The following is a 23,818-nucleotide window of genomic DNA, read 5'->3' as shown; positions in this document are numbered from 1 at the left end:
GCAGGGAAGGATCTCAGTGCCAGGGGGCAAGAGAACAAAGAGGGATGCTCAGCCCCACTCAGCCAAGGACTTTGCAGCAGACTCAGGAGTTCCTTTTAGGCTCTCAGTCCGCAGCTGCGTTTCCTCTTTCATGCAGTCCAGTGGGCGGCAGGACACGGGACAGGGCCCCGTGCTCCTGTCCATCACAGGCCCCAGCTTTCCAGGCTGAGGCGGTGTGGGGAGGGCCACCAAACCCATTCTCCATCTCCCTCCACCCCAGCGTGGTTCAGCTACCCACCGCCTGCCCCTAGGGATAAAGGAGGCTTCCTTTTGCCTAGGGTTGGTGTCCTCCTATACACCTCTGTCTTACGCCCTCAATTCCTGGCACCATCGAGGATCACCCAGCTCCTTCGTAAAGATCAGCCCCGCTAGAGAGGGACACATTCTTCAAAACAGACATGGGGACATACATTCTAGGCAGACTGTTTCTAATGCCACCTCCTAGATGTCCTCGAGTTGACATAGAAGCAAAGATGTTAGAAAGGTCTCCAAGACCCAGGAAGGTTTTCTGCAGGAGCGTGGCAGACCCCCATGGGGTTGAACAAAATCCCTAAAGGCCAGGTGGTATCCTCAGGGCTGTGGCCAGCACCCAGCCATGCCGTCTGGGTCACTTTGAGCCAGAACCGTCTCTCCTGTGATTGCTTGTCCTGTGGTCTCACCTGTGCTGTTTTCTCTTCCCTCTCGTTCTTTCCCCCTTTCCCTCTCTGGCTATCTTGGGTGCCGTGTTCTGAAGCCACGCCAACCGCAGGTACTGTACCAGCTGCAGAGGTAATGGGCGTGGCATGGGACAGCGCAGGTGGAGGCCAGCCTGGCGGGCAGACAGAGGGAGAGGCCTGGGGTGAAAGCATGCTCTCAGCATGCACCCTTTCAGCGGGTAGGAAGCCGGACTCTGCAGGAGCCTGTGGAGGGGGGGCAGGGCCAGAGGCGAACAAGCGCCTTCCCCTCCCTTCCCTAACGAAGGCGGCTGCTTGGAAGGGAGCCCACTCAGAGGCTCCAGACCTGCTCGCTGGAGCTGCAGCTTTCTCTGGAGCTGAGTGGTTACCTCCTCTGAGCACCTGGTCTCTTGCCCAGCTTGCCATCTCAGAGCACCGCAGGCCCAGAGCCCTTGGGTGACCTGCTGTGCCCTGGGGGTGGGGGCAGCTGGCTCCTGTCTCCGGGTCAGGCTGCCACTCCCTGAAAGGGTGACCCGAGGGTGAGCGTGCCGTGCATGCTGGCCTTGCATGCTGCATGGGGCCGGGCACCAGCTCTGCCATCTCCCATGGGTTCCACTCAGTGAGTCTGTGTCCTGGGATAGGCCAGGCGCCCCCAACCTGGAGTCTCAGAGGATGCCATGGGCTCAGAGTCCCGTCAGCCCGCAGAAACCCAGCTTCTCCGTCTTGGGTGTTAAGGACAGTGCCCACTCCCGGGGTCTGGGAGGCAGACACACCGTGAGGAGCTGGGTGGGCAGGTCTGGAGCAGGAGGTGACCTGCCCTCCAAGGGGCCCAAGCCCCCTCACGCTGTGGTCTGAGGAGCATCAGCAAGGCCGGCCCTCAAGCTGGAGAGGCTGGGCAGGGACCCGGGCTGCCGCCCCTGCTCTCATTCGAGGCAGAGCAGAGGCCGTGAGGTGGGTGCACTGGGGCCACCTCAGGCTGCAGGCAGCAGAGAGGCTGGAGGGCTGGCTTGCGTGGAGGACCCCACCTTCCCCCCTTGGTTCCCCTCCACCCTCACTCACAGCCCCCTCGCTTTAGGTTGGTTCTGTTTCTGTTGCGTACCCTGCTGCCTCTGTTTGCATTTGTCTCATCAGCCAGACCGCTGGGTGGTGCGCAGTCATCGTGCTCCCCTCCCCTCCATCCTACCCTCAGATAACCCAGGCCAACGGCCAGCGCCTCCCCGCCTCTGCTGGGACAGGAGGCAGAGGGGGATCCTGGGCCTGGAGACCGGGGGAAGGCTGTCTGTGCAGCCTGGGGGTAGCCCTGACTTCCTGATTCAAGTTTGCATGGGCGCCCCTGGGGCTGGCCATGTGCCCGAAACCAGTGGAGGCGGAAGGAGAGAGGCAGTGAGGGAGCCATGCAGATCACCTGGGAGCTCTTTGGTCAAACAGCTCACAGTCCCCTCCCCATGCTGGCACCCGGGACCCGAGGCAGCTGGGCCTGGTGGCAGGGAGCCCGCTTTGCTTGGTGGGATCCACGCCGGGCTGTGATGCCTCTCTCGTGTGGCAGGTGTGAGAGGGATGCGTGTAGTTCCAAACCCCCACTTCCTCCTTCTCGTTTAAGAAAGATCCAGGCTCACCCTGGTGTGCAGAGGGAGCCGGGACCTCTGTCTGTCGGTCACGTGTTTCCTGGGCTCCGCTTCCGTGGGGCACAGGGTGTTTCTTGGTAAATGAGCTATGCCAGTACCATCGGCCATTCCCAGCCTTGAAGGCGCCAGGTGACGGCGCCCAGGGTCTCCATCGTTGCGTGGTCTGGACCCCAGCCCGCTGTTCCCTTCTCTCTCTTTCTCGCCAATTGTGGGTGTTTTCCCCCCAAACTGATGTGTTCCTCTCACCCAGGAAAGATGACCTCTTTCCTGCGCCCATGTCTGCAGTCTCTTAGGGTTGCTGCCCATCTGTTCTGGCCATCTGTATTTGGCCAAGGTAATCTGTGCACCAGGTGGACACTTTTGGACCGAGCCATCCACCTTGGAATGTCTGGGAACTGCTGCCCTTGTGTTTGGCTCAGCTCATATCTGCCAGTGTTTGCTGGGCAGCTCCATGGTGGGTTCTGGGCGACAAAAGATGAATAAGAGACATGTCTTTTAATTTTCTCCATTTCTTGCATGGTGTGACCCAAAACCCTGGTGGAAAACCCTTGGCCTTGGCTGGGGCGTTTTCCAGAGTATGTTAGACAACACACTGGGTTGAGTACTTCAGGGAGGGGTCCTGTGCCTCCAGGTCCACCTTGGCCCTCCGTCACTCTCAGTTATCACCCTGGCCCTCTGTCATTCTCAGTCACCGCCCTGGCCCTCCATCACTCTCGGTCACCGCCGTGGCCCTCCGTCGCTCTCGGCTATCGCCCTGGCCCTCCGTTGCTCTCACCCTCCGTCGCTCTCGGTCACCGCCCAGGCCCTCCGTTGTCCATCGCTCTCAGTCACCGCCCTGGCCCTCTGTCGCTCTCGGCTATCACCCTGGCCCTCCACCTCTCTCGGTCACCGCCCAGGCCCTCCATTGTCCGTCGCTCTCGGTCACCACCCTGGCCCTCCGTCACACAGTTGCCAGCCTGGTGGTCTCTGCTGGGCAGTGACCGTATTGGTTCTGCTGTGGTTGGAGATGGCATCCCAGCCCAGCAATGTGTCTGTCCAGCCCGTGAACCACTCTGCCTATAAGCCCCACTTCTGGGCCTTATTTCCCTTTTATCTGCTACCCTAACCCTGCCCCGGGGATTGAAGTCATCTGAATCCCCTTAGACCTGAACACGGGGCAGTTTCCCCTGGAAAGCCTGCCCTTCCCTGCTGCCTGCACACGGCTCTGACAGCTCACTCACTGACTTCCAGCCCTTCCCCCAGAACCCTGCCTGCTTGCCTCTGCCCTCCCAGTCTCTCAGGCCCTGTCCATCCCTGGGACAATAGACACTGTTAGCAGTGGACCAGAGAGAGTGCCGATTCACCAGCTGTGACCGCAGCCAGCTAAAGCGCCGCCGCTACTTCACCTGCAGTGCTGGGCATCCTCTGGGAGGGCGCCTGGGAGGCGATTCCTTTCCTCCCACTCCTCTTGGGCCCCTCTCGCTAACGCCTGATTATTGCTGCCAAGCTGAAGGAAAAGCATCTAGGCTCGGAGAAGGCAATGGCACCCCACTCCAGTACTCTTGCCTGGGAAATCCCATGGATGGAGGAGCCTGGAAGGCTGCAGTCCATGGGGTTGCTAAGAGTCGGACACGACTGAGCGACTTCACTTTCACTTTTCACTTTCATGCATTGGAGAAGGAAATGGCAACCCACTCCAGTGTTCTTGCCTGGAGAATCCCAGGGACGGGGAAGCCTGGTGGGCTTCCGTCTATGGGGTCACACAGAGTCAGACACGACTGAAGCCATTTAGCAGCAGCCATCATCAGAGAAAACCCTTGCTCCAGCCACACTGGGTGGAGGGACCAGAGAGGGAGGGGTTGAGACCGTGGCAGCATCTTCAATTCTCGTTCTTGTCTCTGCCCAGCGGAGCCCAGGAAGGACTTGTTCTGGCCCTCTCCACATCTCTGTTTCTAGGGCTGCTCGCTGCAGTGCCCGGGGACGCATGTGGGCCTCCAGTCGGCCCTGTGTCCGCTTGAGCATGTGTCCCTGCCCGTGGGAGGACCAGCGCCCACAGGAGAGTGTGTGTAGTCTCCAGGGGCTGGAATGCAGAACCACCGTGCACATGGCGGGAAGCCCGCATCTCCGCACTATACAGAGGCGGGTGACTTAAAAGCAAGTATCAGTTTTTTTATGATGTCTTTTAAGTAATCATAGCAAAGGTGCGCCTTCTGAAATTATTAGGAAACACACTATTGGTAAGGAGCCAAATCAGAGTAGTTCTGTCCAGATGGACAAAATAGCTTCTCAGGGTTCCTTCCAGCAGCTCAGAACAGCAGGAAAAGCCCATGTGCATCCATGGCCATAGAGCTGCCAGTACCAGGCCTAGGAGGGAGCTCGCCTTTGCCCTGTAGGTCTCAGACTCATGTGTGTGTGTGCGTCTGTCTCTTTGCCTGTCTTGGTGAGTGGGATAGGAAAATTCCCACTGGCTGATCTCTTGAAACACTAGGCTTGCATTCCAGGCCTGGGCCACTTGAAATGCATCCTTGAATACTGACTGTGAGAGGGAGAGTTTTTCCCACTACATGTTCCCCTCACGCCCACCTTTCTGATGTCCGTGTTGACTGGGGTTTGGGGAACGTAGCGCTGTCTGTCCTGACCTTGTCCAGGAATCTCTGGAATGCATGGGGCACAGTCAGTTGCCCACTTTGACCTCTGTGATCAGCACCCTCAGGCCCAATAACGCCTCTGATCTTATAAATAGGGGAGCAACTGGGATCCCAGGAACAGTCCCTCCTGTTCTATGGGGGACTTGTAACATGGAGGCCCACGGGAATGAAAAGGGCTTTTGTTGGTCAGGCTGTTGTTGAGAAGGCTTAGCATCTCTTAATTCTTGAGAGAAGCTTTCTGGCAGTTTTCTCTCTCATTTCTTTCTTGCTCCGGCCCTCTTCTAGGGAGTATGGATAGTATTTTCCTGAACTTCTGGAGATTTGAGATAAGATAGGATATCTCTCTTCCTTGGAAGTTAAGAGTTACCTGTTTGTGTCTTAAGGGCTTCCCTGATAGCTTAGTTAAGTAAAGAATCCACCTGCAATGCAGGAGACCCTGGTTTGATTCCTGGGTCAGGAAGATCCGCTGGAGAAGGGATAGGCTACCCACTCCAGTATTTTTAGGCTTCCATGGTGGCTCAGTCAGTAAAGAATCTGCCTGCAATGCGGGAGACCTGGGTTCGATCCCTGGATTGGTAAGATCCCCTGGAGAAGGGGACAGCTACCCACTCCAGTATTCTGGCCTGGAGAAGTCCATGTACAGAGGAGCCTGGCAGACTACAGTCCATGGGGTCACAAAGAGTCAGACACAGTTGAGTGACTTTCTTCCCTGTTAGCAGAAAGTAGGCTGATCAGATCACAGGAGATAGAAGATAAGGAGCGGTATCCCTGGCTCTCTTGATTTCCCATCATTCTTCTCAGCATTAGCAGTCCTGGAACTAAAGAGTAATAGGCCAGCCCTTTGTTAGCATCCACGGCTCTTCTGTAGAAAGAAGGAGGGTCCATGGAAACATTGTCACGATAGACTTAACCCGCTACGGCTCACCCCTGTCGAAGGGTAGCTTTGAATGGGAGATGAGAAAGTAAGAGTTACGGCAGATGTGAAGCCCTCTGAAGATTTATGCAAAAAAGCAGGCCGCCCGTGCCTCACTCATATCTTGGGATTTCTGCATTTACTGTGGACTGGGGAGGCGGGGCCCAGGACCCAAATGTCCTAGAGAGAAAGGCAGTTACTACAAGTTAGGGAGGTGGTAGTTGTTTAGTCGCTAAGTTATGTCCAAGTCTTTGTGACCCCCTGGACTGCAGCCCGCCAGGCTTCCCTGTCCTTCACCGTCTGCCCGAGCTTCTCAAACTCGCGTCCATTGCGTCAGTGCTGCCATCCAACCATCTTACCCTCTGCCGCCCCCGGGATGCATTGGGGCAATTGCAGGAAGGGCCATCCCTGGGCCGAGAAGAAGGGAAGAGAGGCAGGAAATGAATACGAGCTGAGAGCCTGGGGAAGGGGTGACGGTGGAGGCAGAAAAGAGGAAGCACGGGACAAGGCTTGCCCGCAGAGTGGGGATGCTTCTCTCTCTGTCGTGGGGTTTGGGTGGTATTAGAACTCAGGCAGGCGGGAGGAAGTGTCGTTTTGGAGTGAACGGTTGGGAATGGCAGGCTTCCTGGTGCCCCTGCAGACGGGGCCCTGCCAGCTGCCCATCTCAAGGCCCAGGCCCCGGGCCTGGACCCGAGTGATGCTGCTTGGCCTCTGCTGGGTGGCGCTTGGCCTGGGACTCCGTGTCATCCCTGGGGTCTGAGCGACTCGGTACAGGTGCCCTCTTCATCACTGCCCTTGGCTGGGTGCATGCTGGGAGCTTTGAGCCACACAGGCCGTGAGAAGAGAATGAAACACTCAGGCTTCATTCTCTTCCCTTCCCGTGGCCCTGTACCTGCCTGACCCATCTGTCCTGCTTGGGGAGCCTTCCGGTCACTCAGCTCCATCAGTCCCGTGGGCTGCCTGCCTTGCACGCGGGGCCGTGCGTCCAGCCTTGGGACAGCCAGACCGACCAGACGCGGCTATTTTACATTTCCCCTTAGCGCCTCCCACGTCGCCCCCGACCACGGTGGGCGCGCCCGGCACGGCGAGCAGTACCGATGCCACTGCCGCCGCCGCCGCCACCGAAGCCACAACAGTCCCCACCGTCCCACCTACCACCACCGCCACCACCGAAGCCACAACAGTCCCCACCGTCCCACCTGTCGCACCTACCACCACCGCCACCACCGAAGCCACAGCCTCCACCGCCACCACCACCACCACGGAGAGTCCCGCCACCACCTCCAGGACTGAGATCCAAGAATCCGGTACTGCCCATCGTCCATGCCCCTGCCCCTCCATGCGCAGGCCTCCCCAGACAGGAGGGGGGAGACTGGATTCTCAGGCTGGCGGCCTCGAGGCACAGAGCACCGTGCCCTGACTCTTTGGGGGGGTCTCCACCACTCAGACCCCGTGTCCTAAGCTCAGATCCTTGTTCTTTAACAGAGGGCTACACCACGCAGGCAGGCACTCCAGGGCCCAGACGGTAGGGCCGCCTCCAGCTACATACTGAGGGATCAGCTGAGGGCTGAGCACCGCAGAGGGGGCGAGGGGGGAAGGAGAGGGGCCGGACATTAGCCAGCTGGCCTACGAAGGCCTCCTGCCCTTGCCGTGTTGCTCTAGCCTTGCGGCAGAGCCTGGGGAGGGGGGAGTAGCCTGCCAAGCCAGGCGGCTCTGTTCTCAGAACCCTGCGCCTCCCTTGAGCCTCTCCTGGAAAAGCAGGTTTATAGGCTTTTTTTTATAAGGTCAGAGCTTCCAGGAAATGGTACTGCCAAGGAGTCCAGAAATGCTGGCGAGTGCTCTGTTGCTCTCCCCCCTCGTATTCCCCACACCCCCGGATATACACACGGAGGGAAAACCACAGGCTTTCTAGAGGCCCCTGGGAAGGATTGATCCCAGGGCTGGCCTACCGAGCCCAGACAATGTGGTGTTCCTGCATCAGGTAGCCAGGCCGGGAAGCTCTGTACTTCCAGCCTGTGGAGACCCCTCGGGGACCCAGCAGTGCTTCTGAGAACTGACATCAAACACTCCTATTACCGCGGAGGGGAGGGCCTCCAGCTTGTGGAGCCCAGAGACCAACTGTCAAGCCAGCGTGATGTGGCGGCAGGGCTGCTGGCAGGAAGCGCCCAGAACGCTCCTCCAGCAGCTGCAGGGCCACAGGCCCCTCTCTCCTGGGCACGTCCCTCTAGCTGCCAGGGCTGCACTCACCCCACCCGTGTTCTCTCAGCACCCAATTGAGAATGGAGGCTTAATGCACATGTGAGTCTTTTCTTTAATCCAGTTACATGGAGTTGTGTGAGCCGTAAGTGAGACATGCAATGTGTAGCTGACATGATGCTCCTCAGACCTTGAAAACTGATTTGGCTTAAAGCTGCAGTATCGGCAATATAAATAGCCTGGTCTGCAAGAAAAAGTTGGCTAAGGAGAAACCTGCTAGGCTCTCAGAAGCTGCCGCTGGCAGTTTGGTGATGGGTGTTCTTTGGGGCGACAGGAGGCTTCAGGTGGGCCTCTGTGTCCCACGTGGATGCTCCAAATTCACAGAAGAGATGTACTGAGAATGAAGACAGGAAGTGGGTCTTGCTCCTGGAAGGGTTGGCCCTGCTGCCACTGAGGATGAGCCTGTGGACGCGCACGCAGAGTTGTAGCTGCATCCGAGATGCCGCAGGGGCTGGGCTGCCCTCCGAGCTTGTCCTTACGGGGCCCTCTTGACATCCCTGCTCCCTGCACGCAGCACAGCGGCTCTGCTGCCCAGGGTTTCCAAAAGGAATGTGCATCTTTATCATGTCTTACAACTGAGGATAGGATTGTTCCTAAGTTTACTTTTTTTTTCAGGATGAAATGGGTCTTTGTCCTTAAGCTCTCCTTTTTTGATCTCAAGGGATACCCCTTAAGTCTCACATCTCAGGAGTCGACAGAACAATCCCTGCTTCCCTTCAGTTCTTGTTGTTTTTATAGTCATTGATAGCTTTCCTTATTGCTGCCTCTCTCTGAGCTTTTCATCTTTTAATGATCATCATCTTGGTATTTCTAGATGGCAGAGCCTTCCTCCACCTCCCAGTAAAAATCATTTGGTTTCCCATTGCTTAACCTTATCTAATAGTGCTCCCATTTCCATTACCTTTAAGACAGTCAGCCTTGGGCCAGGGTTCTATTGGTGGTCAAACTGTTTAAACCCAAATCCTTGGGCTGATTTCCAGGGCCCAGAGCTGAGGAGGGAAAATGTCAAGTCCCCAAACCATAACCAATCACAATTCACTCCCACTAGAAAGAGCCATGAGCTTCTAAGGAGCTGGGATTCAGGCTGACTTAAAGCAGCCGATACAGTGGAAACCGTTGACAGATGAGTAAAGAAGCCTGCCTTCTGCCCTGCCCGCAGAGAAGGCCTGGCACCATCAATGGAATCTCTTTCTTGCTCCTCACCTAAAACGAATCACATTCACCTGGGACGACCGGCAGCTGACGAGGTTGGAGTAGAAAAGGCGCTTCTTTGGAGTGCAGACCAGGAGATCGTTAATCAGTTCCCGAGCCCTGCAGACTCAGTCACGTGTCAGATAGATAATGAATACATGCATCACCAATGTACTCTATTCATTTACTTTTGACAAGTGAGTTGGTGACATTGCCCCCTTGCGTGCTAATAAAATATACAGCAGCACACGGGTAAAGGCTTTGAAACACAAGGCTTCATGCTAGCACTCCACTATTAAATCTTTGCTGAGAAATGGGATACAGAGGCTAGACTGCTGGGATGTTGAAAAATGATTACGTTTGAAGATTACTACCACTCTCCTGTCCACAGGCTATGGTTTCAGATTTGTGTGATGGCTTTAATAAAGTAGCTCCCAGCTCATAGGAACTAGATAATTAATGTCTTCTGTGTTGCAAGGAGATCAGGCCTCAAAGATACAGTGCTAAGAAGCCGACAGAACAGGATTCTTCTGGTATCTGGACCTCTGAATGTTGGGTGTCAAGGAGTTATCTTCTATGGTCCCATGAAAGGGAGAGGAAGGATTCGTACTGTCTCTTCTTGGAGCCCTGGGGTTTCAGGCCCAAGTCCCGGTAGACAGTCTGAGGCCATTTTTCACCGAGTTCAGCGTCTTGGTGACCAAGAATGACCCCAAGGGCTCCATGTAAGTTGCCACTCTCCGTCTCCAGTTTCAGGAGCGCAATAAGGTTTTCATTTGGTCTTGTCCTTTATGCAGATCTCATCATGACTCTCGACTGGCTTTTCAAGACGCCTTTTTCCTTTCTGTAGAATGTCTGTAGCTGATGGGAAACAGGCACATCTCCCCCACAAACCCCACCCTGTCTGCATCCTAGCTAACAGGGCTTTTCACTGCACCGTTGAAATCTGTGACAAGGGACCTAAAAAGGGAAGGAACCCTGGTTAGGGCCTCCGGTGGCCTGGCCCACACCCACTCTCGTTCGCACCCCCGCCTATGTGGACACAGTTTCCAGCTCTGCCTCACACACAGGGCCCCTGACTGTACCGCTCGTGCCTGGATGGCGCCCTCGGGCCTGGCCGCCAAGGCTGCAGCTTGGAGCTCCGTCAGGCCCTGTGTGCGGCCCCTTCCTACTTACCCTGTCCCAGCTGCCCGTGTGTGCCTGCCTGTCTGTCTGTCTCCAGTGCCTCCTCCCTCCTCACCACTAACTCCTGTTCTAACCCCCGCCAGCCCCCGACGAGCAGTCCATCTGGAACGTCACTGTGCTCCCCAACAGTAAATGGGCCAACATCAGCTGGAAGCACAATTTCGGGCCCGGAACTGACTTTGTGGTTGAGTACACCGACAGTAAGCATTGCTGTGTGGGTGCGGCAGCAGTCGCCGTGGGTAGTGCAGATGCCCTTAAAGAGGCCCAGGGCACTCCCCCGGGCTCGGGGAGGCCTTTCAGCTGCTCCACTGTGGCTTCGTGAAGCCGATACGCGCTCAGGCGGCAGGGGTGGGCAGAGCAAGCTCGAGGTGAAGGAAGGGGTTTCTGCGCCATCAGTGGCGGTCCAGGGCTGCCTTCCTCAGCAGGGGGCAGTTGGCCTGGCTGAGGGCCCTTTGTCCATTTCCTGCCCAGGACAAGGGTTTTGACCGCACCCCAGTGAGCTCGCTCTCGCTGCTGTGTGGATTCCTTCACTTAGGATCCATACTCTTAGCGTCTCCCCTGGACAGTTGGACCCCCAACTGTACTTTGCTCACAGAGGGACGCCAGCTGCCCACAGGTCAGAGACACCGTCCAGGGTCACACGTCTCAGCTCGAGCTGAGTTGGTCCTCCTTTACTGGATATTTGTGAGACCGGAGTGAGGTCCGGGTAGCTGGGGGAAGGCCCCATTCCGGAGGGCTCAGACCCACCGTGCTGGCCTGTTAGACTTGTGCTGGAAGGGCACCCGAAGCTCTGGGAGAGAAGAAAACCAACTCTCGGTTCTCTGCGGTTGGAGAACCCAGAACTGCTAGTTTGTCGTACTTTTTCAGTGCTTCCCGTGACCAGCATTCACCCCGCCCCCAGACACCCAGGCTGTCGCTTCTCCCGCAGCGCGAGCTCACGCGGTGAGAAATGAGAGGGCAAGCCGGGAGTGCGGCCCGAGGAGCAGAGGCCCGGCTTCCCTCCGCCACCCTGCGGGGTGCTGAGTTATCCTCTCCAGGGCAGCCGAGCGCTGGCTGACACCCTGAGAGCCTAAGGAAGCGGGTCCTAGTGTGCTCAGCGCCTCAGCCTGTGGCGAGCACAGAGAGCCTCACGAGGGGCAGCGTGCTGCGGGACAGCCTGGCCCCCACCGCCCCCACCGTGCCTCCACCTTTGACAGGCACCCAGGCGTCTAAGCATTGCCTCTCCAGCCCCCCGTGCCCGGCCTTAGGCTGACTGAGGTTTCTGTTCCCCAGGCAATCATACGAAAAAAACTGTCCCTGTTAAGGCGCAGGCCCAGCCCGTACAGCTGACAGACCTCTATCCCGGGATGACATACACGTTGCGCGTTTATTCCCGGGACAACGAGGCCATCAGCAGCGCCGCCGTCACCTTTATGACCAGTGCAGGTGAGAGGGGTCGGGCCTGGCCGTCCCCGAAAGCATGGGCATGTCGTGCTCATCCTCAGCTTCCCACTTGTCTCTCCTCCCGGGAAGGAAGACTCGCCATCCCGTTCCTCACCTTGCATGGCGCGGCGCGGCTCTTCTTACGTGTCAGTCTGCAGCTACTGGAAAGACAGAATGAGCCAAAAGTGCATGCCACCAGAGAGGAAAGGCGTGTCCGACCCTGTGGGGATGAGGGGGCATCAGATGGAAGCCAGGCCACGCAGCCTGAGGACAGTGGGGCCGCCCTGGCCTCCACTGTGCTGGAACCACGAGGGCTCGGTGTGAGCATAAACATGGTCTTTGTGTGGGGGTCTCGGGGCAGTGCGACCTGGCCTCACACGGGCTCGCTTCCTGCATGTGGGGTTAGGGGATAGGACCAGGTCTTGACCCCAGAATCTTCCCAGGAACCAAACGAAGGATCAGCATGTATGGCATTGCCTTGCCACTGACAACCGTTGTTTAAAAACTCCAAAGTGTGTTACCCGAATGGTTTGGAGCTTTGTTTTAGTTTAACTTTGCCCCAGGTTTGTCATGGCTTAAAAGTAGTTGACCTTCTGTTGCACTGAGGAGGAGAAACTTTCCAGTCCTAGAAGACCTCTGGATCTTTCAGGGCTTCAGCTCTGGATGGAGAAGCTTCTTCATTTGTACCAAACCAACAGGGAAACTGGGGCTCAGTTCACAAGGTTCAGAAATCTCTCTGTTGGTCAGGGTGGCTGGCAGTCTGGAGGGCATTGCTTGCCTGTTTGTGTCTCTCTTTAAAGTCAGCTGGGCAAGCTGGCCAAGGGGCCAGTTTGCCAAGCCCTGGGGAAAGGATGAGTTTGGGGAAAGAGAGAAGAAAGGACCAGTCCCTGCCCTCAGGCCCGTCCTGCTCAGGTGCAGGTTACTAGACACAAGGCTAAAGGGAAGAACACAGCATGGTTTCTGTGAAGTTCTAAATGTGGACTTATGTGTCCTCCTGCGCCTGGCTTGAGGAGGCTGATCCTGGTGGCTTGCGTCTCGAGGGTCTCAGCCTGTGTGTGTAATGCCTCCCACACCCCTTCCAGCCTGGTCCCTCCCGGACTGGGTGTCCCGGCCTCCTCCCTGTGTCTCTGCCTGTTCTGCGCACGTGCATGTCTATGCCTGTCCATGCCATCCAGACTCGGGGAGTCTGAGTCCTGCTGCCTGCTTGAGGCTAACCAGGCCAGCTCAGGCAGGAAGTCTGCAAGGAGCCAGGTCATCCTGGGAGCCAGGCCCGGAGACTGGGCAGTGGACTGACCGAAGCAGGTGGCTGGACTCTGTCTGACCCAGTCAGGGTTCCAAGCTGTTGCTCCCTGGTGCATGCGTTTGCTTTTGCTTTGTTACAAACTTGAGTCTAGCCCAGATGCAGAAAGCAAGGATGAGATCTGATGATAGAGTTCCATCCTAGGGAATGCAGCAAAAGCCAGCTCAGCCTGCTTGCAGAGCTTAACTTTGCCCAGTGCTGAGCCCAGGGGCTGTGGGTGTGGGCTGAGGAGAAAGAGCCAGAGGGGAAAGGGCCAGTCCCTTCCCTCAGGGACGTCCCAGTCTGCTCTGATGTCCCAGCATTCCGTGCAAAGAAAAACAATGATAGTGATTGACGATGCACTTCTGAACACTGACTCAGATGTTCATTTCTCCTTTCCCGTGGTTGCTATGGAGAGGCTGACCCCATAGCTTGCTTTCAGGGTGAGTGAGGCCTGCAGCGCTCGCATGTGTCCCCACCTCCTCCCCATGCAAGCTGGAGAGGGCAGGCTCATGACCCTCGCTCTGGGCACTTACTGCTCCCTTTCCTCACGGGCTGGCTGGAAATGACTATGTGCAAATCACATAGAGAAGAAAAATATTTTTACTTTCTAAACTTTGTGTATGCCTGTGAGTGTGTGTCCAGATCCTCTGAAAATACACAAAGGAGTGGGTGGACTCCAGAGCCAAGTTCACACAATCATCTCCCAGGTCCCTGTGTCTCATCAAGTTTATGACCATCTTGGGGCCCAACCACTGGTCTTTAGACAACCACAGGCTATCACTTCTATCCATAGACTCAAACATGTTACAATGGTTCATGCAGGAAATGGAAAAACACACACACACACACACACACACACACAAGGAATGCTCACAGGCTCCCTGACTCTCACCAGAAAGATCCCGCGTGAGAAGTTAATCACTTTCTTGAAGCTTTTGAAGCCAAAGAGGCCTGAGGGGCCCCAGCACATAACCCTGGATTCCAAGAGACCTGTCAGCTCTCACATCCTGGAGCAGGCTGGATGGGGTGCTGACAGGGGCCCAGCGAGACAGACAGCAAGCTGCCTTAGGCCTCAGGGACATGGGAGGAAGGACATTAGGGGACCCACCTGTGGTCAGCCTCTTTTTGCTGTGCTGGGAGAAACCCAGGATGGAGTGAGATAAAGATGGAAAGGTGTAAAATGACGCATTAAGTGAGAACAGCCATGCCAAACTGCATTTGAAGAAAGCCCATCCCTGTCATATTTGTTCATCCACCCTATTTCTGAAATACAATTTTTCTGCCCGCTTTGAGTGACTGGCCTCTCTCCAATGATCAAACGAATTTCCTCTTGGTTAGAGTGAAGAGTTAAGGGAACTGTGCTTTGCAAGTGAACTACACATTTCCGAGCGGGGTTGTAGAGTACGGTTGTGGAAGGCACACAAAATATGACCTGCAGGCCAGGGTAGGAGATATTAGAACCTGTGTGTTCCCAGTGAACAGGTGCTGTCCTGGGTTCCGTTAGCTCCAGCAAAGGTCGTAAATGTAGATATTCACTGATCTTGGGATGTTGCTATTACTGTGACCATTAGGGATCTGGAAACATGTTGAATGGATCAATTAAGAATGGTCTTGGCAGACAAATGTAATTGCCCTGAAACCCTGCAAAAATGCCTCCTCCTCTCAGAGTCTTTGGAGTCATGTGAGTGAGATTATGTCCTAAATTTCTTTTGGTTCTTGAGAAACTAAATCATTTTGGTGGAGTCTGATTGAGCCCACCTTACCCCAGATCCCACTGGGTTTTTTGTTTCTTTGTTATTGTGTATCATTGACATTGATTAGTTTTAGGCGTACAACATAATCATTTGATCTACGCAAAATAATTATCACAACAAGTTTAGTTAATATCTATCACCAAACATAGTTACAAAATCTGCTTGGTTTTGAAGAGCCTTGTATGTCTGAACTTCACAGAAAATTCTTTGATCTTTTCAGTAAGGACTGAAAGTAACATTTGAACTTTGCATGGTGATGTCAGGGATGGAAAGCTATATTTAATTTGTAAATTTCTCATATGGCCACCTTCCCTGGAATTGCGCCTTTCTTTCCCAAGAGAAAGGAGTCTCGTGGGAGACAGCTGTCAGCAAGATAGTAGAGCAAACAGGTCGCTGCAGACATTCAGACCAACTTCTTTGCAAAAGGTGGGGACCACTGTTCAAACATAAGTTGAAGTGACTTCGTCATCCCAGTGCCCAGGTGGCAGTGGTGAAGCCAATATCCTTGTGACCCTTCGGCTGGTATCAAGAAAAAATGAAAGAGGTAGCCCATGTTAACGTTGGTGGTGGTGGTGGTTTATTTGCTAAGTCATGTCCAACTCTTGCAACCCCATGGACTGTAGCCTGCCGGGCTCCTCTGTCTATGGGATTTCCCAGGCAAGGATGCTGGAGTGGGTTGCCATTTCCTTCTCCATAGTTATATTAGGATTAAATTGGCCATTAGTCAGTAAGTAGTCGGTAACGACTTGTTAGGTGACCAGCATCATGCTAAGGACAAGGGGGCTCAAAGGATCCCCAGGTCTCCAGCCTTTGTAATATCATTGGACATCAGAACCCAGGAAACAGAGCAATTAAATGTTGCATCATGCAGAGTAAATGGGGTTGAAATCGGAGCTAAGAGACTGGTGTGAGCTGGAGGAATCAGAGATTCAGGAAGGAGGGGTTGAACATGGAAAGGGGAAGGACAGGAAGGGTGGCCATCCAGGCTCTCTGGGGCAGGGTGGGGAGGGTGCGGAAGGGGACGACCAGGGCACCTGATTTGATTGAAGTGTTCTAGAAACATAACAGCATGATGTATTGTCATATCCTTGGCGTCTGACGAACTCAGACTGAGTGGAACCCTTTAGAACTGGGTAGTGACTTGACTATGGGAGACATTTTGGAAGGAGTAAACGATAGCCCTTAGAGGTGAGTTGTGAAGGCGCTGGCAGAAGCAGGGGAGATGTCAGGAGCAAGCCCTGGTCTTGCAGTGTGGAACCGGCTAGAAGGACAAGGAGAGATGAAAGGAGTTTGGAAAGGCACGGCCAGAGGACAGGCGAGAGTGAGAGTCTAGGGCACCGCAGTGAGTCTGGGAAAGGCGCCCTTGGTGGTGGTGGGTGAGCACGGACTACAGCGGGCTTGGAGGCCAGCATGTGGGGCACGGAAAGGAGCTGGCAGGGATCGGCGATGATGGCGGAAGGTTGGAGCATTTACCTGTAAGAGGACAGTGTGCACACGAGAGCCAAAAAGCCTGGCAGGTTCCTCAGAAATGCCTGAAAACAGTGAGCTTCAGCACGTTTAACAGAGAAAGGGAAGAGACAGCACTGGGGAAGACCTGGGAAATGCTAGAGTTTTCAGAGATCCTCACAGGACTGAGCCACCAAGGAGGTGAGGCGTTGGGTCCCTGCAGAGGGGAGAGAGGAGAGCCCCATCAGGTATGGAAGGAGACGGTTGTAGAGCCTGTGAAGCTCCAGTGGTCTCCAGTGTGGGGCGGGTGAGCGCGACACCGAGACGCAGACTTGGAGGGAGGGTCACGTCGGATCAGCAGGAGGGAGAGGGGGAGCAGGGAGGAGTGGAAGCGGGGCCAAGCTGCCGTGGAGGGCCCGTTGAAGTATGACTCGGCGAGTCTGTGACGGGCCTGGTTTGCATCTTCCGCCAGCAAAGCTCACTGTAAGAGCAGAAGAATGCAGTAACTGCCGAGGGGACCCAAGCGGGCGATTGAGTCAAGTGCTGGCACAGGTGACACAGAAGGGAGGGCAGCATGGAGTCTGAGGGAGGCAGAGCCCCAGCAGGCCGAGAGGGTGAGAGGGTGGGCCACGGGACGGAAGCCAAGGAGCAGATGAGAACCGAGGGCCCTGTGTTCCAGGCTCTGGCCCAGCCCTGGGGACGACAGTCCCTCCAGTCCCTGACAGTCCCTCCTTCAGGGAGCTTACCTTCTGAGTGGAGTGGTAAAGAGCACAGACTCAAACCAGGCAGCCTGGGGTCACACCTCAGCTCCACCACTTACCAGTTCCAGGGCCCTGAGCCGATCACTGACCTCAGCACCTCGGTTGCCTCACCTATGAAACAGGGTAACAGTACAAATCCACCTTTTTGCCTTTTCCTACTGTTCATGGGGTTCTCAAGGCAAGAATGCTAAAGAGGTTTGCCATTCACTTCTTCAGTGGACCACATTCTGTCAGACCTCTCCACCATGAAACATCCGTCTCGGGTGGCTCTGCACAGCATGGCTCATGGCTTCATTGAGTTACACAAGGCTATGATCCTTGTGATCATTTTGGTTAGTTTTCTGTGATTGTACTTTTCATCCTGGAGGCCATCGGATTGCAGTTCTTGCTTCTTCTTGAGAAAGGATGACAGAGGACGAGATGGTTGGATAGCATCATCGACTCAATGGATATGAGTTTGAGCAAGCTCTGGGAGATAGTGAAGGACAGGGAAGCCTGGCATGCTGCAGTCCACAGGGTCGCAAAGAGTCAGACACGACTTAGTGACTGAACAACAAATCCACCCTATGGGACTGTTGTGAGGGTTAAACTAGATAATTGTGGGAAAGTGCTTTGAGCTGTGTCAGCCCATAGGAAGTGCTTACAAGTGTAAGCTGTTAGCAGCAGTAGTATAGCCAGTTGTTATAAGTGCTATGAAAAGGGTAAATTCAGTCCTGCAGATAGAGTGGCAGAGTGGGAAAGAGAGTTTTGTCTTAGCTGGGAAGGTCCAGGAAGGCCTCTCTGAAGAGATGACATTTGATGAGGCTGCCGTCTGAAGACAGAGCAGCAGATGCAGAGGACCCCGAGGCAGGCATGGGAGTCGCCGGGGGGTCTGGAGCGGCCAGGGTGGTGGGAGACGCGACTGATGGAGCCCGGCGGGTCAGGATAAGCAATAGAGGAGTTTTTCCTAATGGTAACGAGAAACACCGGAGGTTGAAGGAAGGAGGTAATCTGATCCTGCGTGGGGCTTGGGAAAACCTCTCAGATCTTGTGTGGGACGTAGCCTGTGGACACAAGGGTGGGACTTCCCCCACAGCACCCGGATCAGCGTGGTCATGACCATGGTCTTATGGAACTTTCCAGCCCAGACTGCCTGGGCAGCCAGACTGCAGAGAGAGGGGAAGGTCTTGTTCATCAGTCTTCATTGTTTATTGAGACCCAGCTTGGTGCAAGGCCCTTGGCTGGACGCTGAGAACACGGTAGAGACAGTTTTGCTGCCCACGAAGAGCAAAGAGTAGGCCACACCTGGATACCTGCCCCGAACGATGGTGTGACTCAGACCCTGGGGTGCAGCCTGGGGTCACGTCTCTGCCACTGAGCTTCTCCCCTAGGAGGCCCGGAGCCTCAGCTCGGGCTGTGTGGCTCCCAGCACTCCCACCATTGTCTGGGTCTCCCAGAGGCTATTCCGCTGGCTCTGTCTGCCCCAGGTTCCCTGCAGTCTCCTCTGTCCCTGATCCTGTCCTCCAAGTCGTGGTTTCCAGGAAAGGCTGCATCTTTTCTTCTTCAGTCCGTACACAGGAAGAGGGCAGGTGATGCCTATGCACCCCACCCCTTTCCATCTCTAACCTCAGTCATGGTCCTCCAGGACACCGTCAGACGTGCTCCGGTCTCCAGGCCCACGCAGCCTGCCCCTGGAGTCATGAAGGGGTCTCCCGCTTTGAGACAGGCCTCCACGTGTCCAGGCAGGGATGGCAAGGGGCCGTCTGTCACAGGGGTCTCTGTGTGTGGTGGAGTGGCGTGGGGTGTGCTGAAGGCATGGCCTCCCCTGGCCCATCTGAGGTGCCCATGCAGGGATGTTGGAGAGACACAAGGGAGCATGGGGCACCCTGGACTGCACCACGCCCAGGTCCCGCTTCGGGAAAGGCTAACAGGCTGCGAGGACAGGTCTCTGTCCCGGTGTCTGTGACGGCCCGCGAAGGTGTTCCCCCCGGGGTGTGCGTGTGACCGTGGCCCCCGTTCCCGGGTGGGCAGCGCGCCAGCTCAGCCCGGCTCATCCACAGGGAGTCACAGTCAATCCCTGGCCTTCCCTCCTTCCCCACCAGGCTGTGCCCCAGCCACTGTGCTTGCAAGAATGCCAGTGCCTCAAGCTTAGGACAGTTCTCTTCCCAAAGGGCCTGCTCAGCCTTCTGCTGCTTATTCTGTTCCCTCTACTCCTTCCTTGTTGGTGCCTCTTTTCTGACCTTTTGCCCTTGCCTTTTCGTCCCTGTAGCGGGGTGGTTTGAGCCAGAGGGCTGCCGGGTGGTAGCGGTAGGCTGCAGGAGGAACCTGGCCATGAAATAGCCGAAATTCTCCCTCCTCCTTGCCTGCTGCCTTGTGAACCGGTCATTCATGTGTGTGCCTCTGGCCCTCCCCCACAGCCTACACCAACAACCAGGCGGACATTGCCACCCAGGGCTGGTTCATCGGGCTCATGTGCGCCATCGCCCTGCTGGTGCTGATCCTGCTCATCGTCTGTTTCATCAAGAGGAGTCGCGGCGGCAAGTACCCCGGTAAGATGTGTCCGAGGAGCCAGCTTCGGGGACAGGGCCACCAGGCTCTTCCTGTGAGTCGCCATTCTCAGCAAGCACAGCCCTTCCCCAGGCTGGGACGTAGGGTCCTCTTGCCTGTTCTGTGCACCGTAGAGTTGCCAGAAAGCACTTGAGTTAATTAAGCTCCCCTGAGGTGGGGGGATGGAGCAGTCCAAGCAGCCAGAGAGGGGATGGAAGGAGCCCTGGCTCCCATTAAGAGTGACCTTCCCTCCCCTGGACTCACCACCCATCTGCTCAGTAATTGGCTTTTTTCAGCCTGAATCTCATTAGGACCCTGTATCCCAGTGAAGGAGAAAGGAGAGATGCTTTTCTGTAACCATGAGAGAGAGAGGCTGGAGGGAGGAGAGGTCTGGATGGAAGAAGCACACACACAAGAGAGGCTGTGGAGCTGGGCGCTCAGCACAGCGGGGTTGCAATCACAATACCTCAACAAGGGGACAGATGGCCCTATATGAGGAGCAGGCAGAGGCTGGGGGGTAGGTTGCACGGAGAGGAACCGCACCCCTCGCCAGTCCTTAAAGGGCTTTGGGCTTTCCTTTGAGTCCCAGAGAGGTCTTCTGTTCTGTGGCCTGAAGATCCTCCACCCCAGACAAACCAAGGTCAAGGACAAGGACCTCTGGCTTTTTTGTTTCTGGAAATATTGATTGTTTTTCAGACAGGGACAAGAAAGCCATCTGTCTGTGATGGGGTGGGGAGGGTGACAGGAGACAGGATAATGGATGACCCTGAGAGTGGAAGTCCAGCTGGACTGCAGGATGAAATTGCTCCCTGCCCCCAGAGCCATCACCAGACACACCCTGTGCTCTCCAAGAGCTGGCTTCTCCCCATCTCTGTGAACAAGTCCTTCTCCACGATCTCCTAAAACTCAACTCAGAGAGAGGAGATTCTGTTCTATTTTCTTCCTCTGGCCCACGTGCTCTCAGACCCTAGGATTCTAAAGGACTCCTTCAAGTCAGGAACGGCAGGAAATTATACTTCATTATTGGTGAATGATGGAGAGGGAAATGGCAGTCCACTCCAGTATTCTTGTCTGGAGAATCCCCATGGACAGAGGAGCCTGGTGGGCTACAGTCCATGGGGTCGCAAAGAGTTGGACATGACTGAGCTACTCAGCGCTTAGCATGCACATTGGTGAATGATTTGTTCACTTTGTTGTGCTGTGCTGGGATTGTCTTTCTTCTGTAAGAAAGACTGAGGACGGGCAGCCTCTCTGATCTCACTCCTTGTTCCAGGTGGAACTGGGACACCTGAGAACTGATCAGCTAACTCTGGACCTTCCTCTGCGCATTTCAAAAAGTTCTTCTTCCAGTTATGCCCCTTTCCTTACATCAGAAGATGAATGAGCCAGGAGCCATGAGACCGGGGCTCCAGTGTCCATTCGACACTTTGTTTAGTTGCTAATTGTTATGCGATGTCTTCCAGACCTCAGCTTCCCTCTGTGAAAATAGGGGTGGTTATCCTGCCTTGTGCCTCAAAAAGAAGCACAGTCATTCACCTGAGTGTCTGCGGTGCACCAGCCCTTGTGCTGGGTGCAAAGGGTTCTAGAAGAAGTGACCGCTCCGTCAAGGACAGGGCAGCTGGTGCAGTAGGAGGGTCACAGCACCAGACAGGGCCTGGGAGGAGTGCTGGCCCTTCACGGGCGGTGTGGGAAAGGGGAGTCACGCAGACAAGTGGGGTCCCAGTTAGGAGAGCGCCTTCCATTCCAGAGGCGTGTACAGCACGTCCTCTCTGCCCAGGACACTCTCCCAGGAGCTTTGAAGAGACACACAGTCCCCACCCTCAAGGAGAGAACTGGCATTCTATTATGGGCGTCATAAATGTGCACAAGTAATTGTCACACAGAGCAGGATTAAGAAAGGTGCCAAGGAATCCCCTGACAGTCCAGTGGTTAGGGCTCCATGCTAAGGAGTGCAGGGGGCGTGGGTTGGATCCCTGTTCAGGGAACTAAGATCTCGCCTGCCACACAGTGTGGCAAAAAGGAAAGTTGCCAAGGAAAGAACGGCGTCCGGGTGTTTGGGGAAGACCTCATGGAGAGGCTGAGGCGAGCCAGGTTGGGGAAGATTTCAGTGGTCAGTGGAGATGATGGCGAGGAGGAGGCAGAATTAGCCTGGAACCTGCTTAAAAGCGGGAGGCAAGAACCAGCAGGCGTGGGTGGCGCTGTATTGAGAAAGAGGTATTGAACCCAGAAGCAGCGTCTTTGGCTGTTCCTTTGGGGCCAGTCATCACGTCTGTGTCTTTGTTTCTCTTCCTGACCAAGTGCGAGAAAAGAAGGATGTGCCCCTTGGCCCTGAAGACCCCAAAGAAGAGGATGGCTCCTTTGATTACAGGTGCGTGGTCCCCTTCACTCCTGCTCACGCACAGCACCCCTGTCTGGTGGGTTTTCCTTCCTGCCCTCCGGGCTGACAGCTGGGCTCAGAGGCCACCGCGTGGACGTCCTCCCATCAGCTCTGCCTGTGGCGGGAGCACCACCCAACACACTCACACTCATTTGATGAGCAGCGTTTTATTCATCCAGCTGCACAACTCAGGTTTATTGTGTTCTTTGTATGTGTGTTTCCACCTTCTTGCTCTGAAAGCGAGCCCCAGGCTCCCCCTTGCTGTGAACTGAGCTCTGCTCTCAGCTTCCCATCAGCCTGTACCCCACCCCAGCCCTGAAAATGATGACACGGGGCAGTTGTATTATATTTGAGACTCAACTACGGGAGGGTGAAGGGAGCGATGTTCTGGGCCTTTCCCTCAGGACCTAGAATGACATCTCTGGGCTGCAGCCTGGAATGGGCCTTGGACAGCATTTGGTCTGGCGCCCGTGTCCCCAACAAGAGGACCAAGGCCCGGACTAGGAAGTGACCTGGCCAAGCCTCATGCATTCCCCACTGTGAGCTAGTGCAGAACTGGGGAGGCCGGGCCGCAACGTCCGGCTACTGCCCTTGTCCTGCGCCCATGCTTCCACTCAGGTCTGGATGGGCCTTTGTATCTGGCTTAACAGAACTGTCATCTGTCCATTTTAATGGCAAGCGTGCTTTGAGCAAAGGACTAGTGCAGAACGAGTCCTGGAGGTCTCATCCCCAGACCAGGTGCGATGGGAGCAAGTGCTCAGATCAGAGCCCACCCCCAGCCAGTCTCTCTGGGCCAGGCCACCCCATCCTCCTCTGACCTCTCGTTAGCCTGTCTCGGGCCTCTGCCACGTTGCCCGTCAGCAGCCTCCCAGACAGGATCAGATCAATGGGCAGCAGAGGCACACAGGAGCCATCTGCCTCAGCTCCCCCTCTGCCTGTACCCGACCCCGGCCCTGAAAATGGTGACACGGGGAAGTTGTATTGTGTTTGAGACTCAGCTGGTTGAGGGATGAAGGGAGCAGTGTTCTGGGCCTTTCCCTCACGACCTAGAATGACATTCTGGGCTGCAGCCTGGAATGAGCCTTGGACAGCGTTTGGTCCAGGGCCCGTGTCCCCAACGAGAGGACCAAGGCCCAGGCTGGGGAGTGTCTGCGCCTTATAGACTGTCTGTCCGTCCACTCTCTGCATCCTCATAAGCCTCCCAAAGGGCAAGTGTGAGAGGCCCTTCCCCGATGGTCCTCAGCACCCCTCGTGGGGCCCAGCTTCCCCATTGGTCCAGGGTCCTTATCTGGCCATGAGTCCCAGAGGGCCTGGGCCTTCTCTCCCCAGACCCTCAGTGCAGCTCGAGGCGGCGTGAGGGGCAGGCCCAGGGACCTGTGCCAGGAGAAGCCGCTTCCTCGGGCACCTCTCCTCCCAGACACCACAGCTGCTGGGTGAAAGCGTGTGCTTCCTCCTCACTGCCACCCCCGGCCCCACTGACTCTGAGGCTGGAGACACACATACTGGTCCATGCTTACCCAGCACACACACGCGTGTGCACATGCACACCCCTTGGCTGTGGCTCTGGGGGGCCTGCAGCATCCATCCTGGAGCCCCACTTGGATGAATCCCAGAGTCGGAAGTTGGAAAGGGCGAAAATCAGTATGTTAGAGGAGAAACCAGGTTCCCAGGCGGGACAGCCTGGGGTGTGGGCTCGCCCTGCTTGTCTGGGACCCCCCCTGCCCAGCACCTTTCTGGTGGGGCTCTCTCTGCTTCTCTCTCCCT

The 23,818-nt window shown here is 55.8% G+C and overlaps 1 protein-coding gene across 18 annotated transcripts in view; it reads left to right on the top strand.

The window, feature by feature from the left end:
* Window positions 1-23,818, top strand: part of NFASC (neurofascin) — a 199,963-nt gene that overhangs the window by 168,419 nt on the left and 7,726 nt on the right. For 9 of the 18 annotated variants that reach the window (XM_025277758.3, XM_044943290.2, XM_044943287.2 and 6 more), the window contains 6 exons: window positions 773-787; window positions 6,898-7,164; window positions 10,570-10,686; window positions 11,759-11,911; window positions 19,548-19,679; window positions 21,976-22,045. In XM_025277758.3, the coding sequence (XP_025133543.3) occupies window positions 773-787; window positions 6,898-7,164; window positions 10,570-10,686; window positions 11,759-11,911; window positions 19,548-19,679; window positions 21,976-22,045 (754 nt within the window). Of the gene's footprint in view, window positions 1-772; window positions 788-6,897; window positions 7,165-10,569; window positions 11,912-19,547; window positions 19,680-21,975; window positions 22,046-23,818 lie in introns of those variants that run through there. The other 9 variants (XM_044943301.2, XM_044943299.2, XM_044943297.2 and 6 more) reach the window with 4 other exon arrangements.

Source organism: Bubalus bubalis, chromosome 5 (genome assembly GCF_019923935.1).
Source record: "Bubalus bubalis isolate 160015118507 breed Murrah chromosome 5, NDDB_SH_1, whole genome shotgun sequence".
NCBI lineage: Eukaryota > Metazoa > Chordata > Mammalia > Artiodactyla > Bovidae > Bubalus > Bubalus bubalis.
This window is presented reverse-complemented; position numbering and strand designations above follow the sequence as displayed.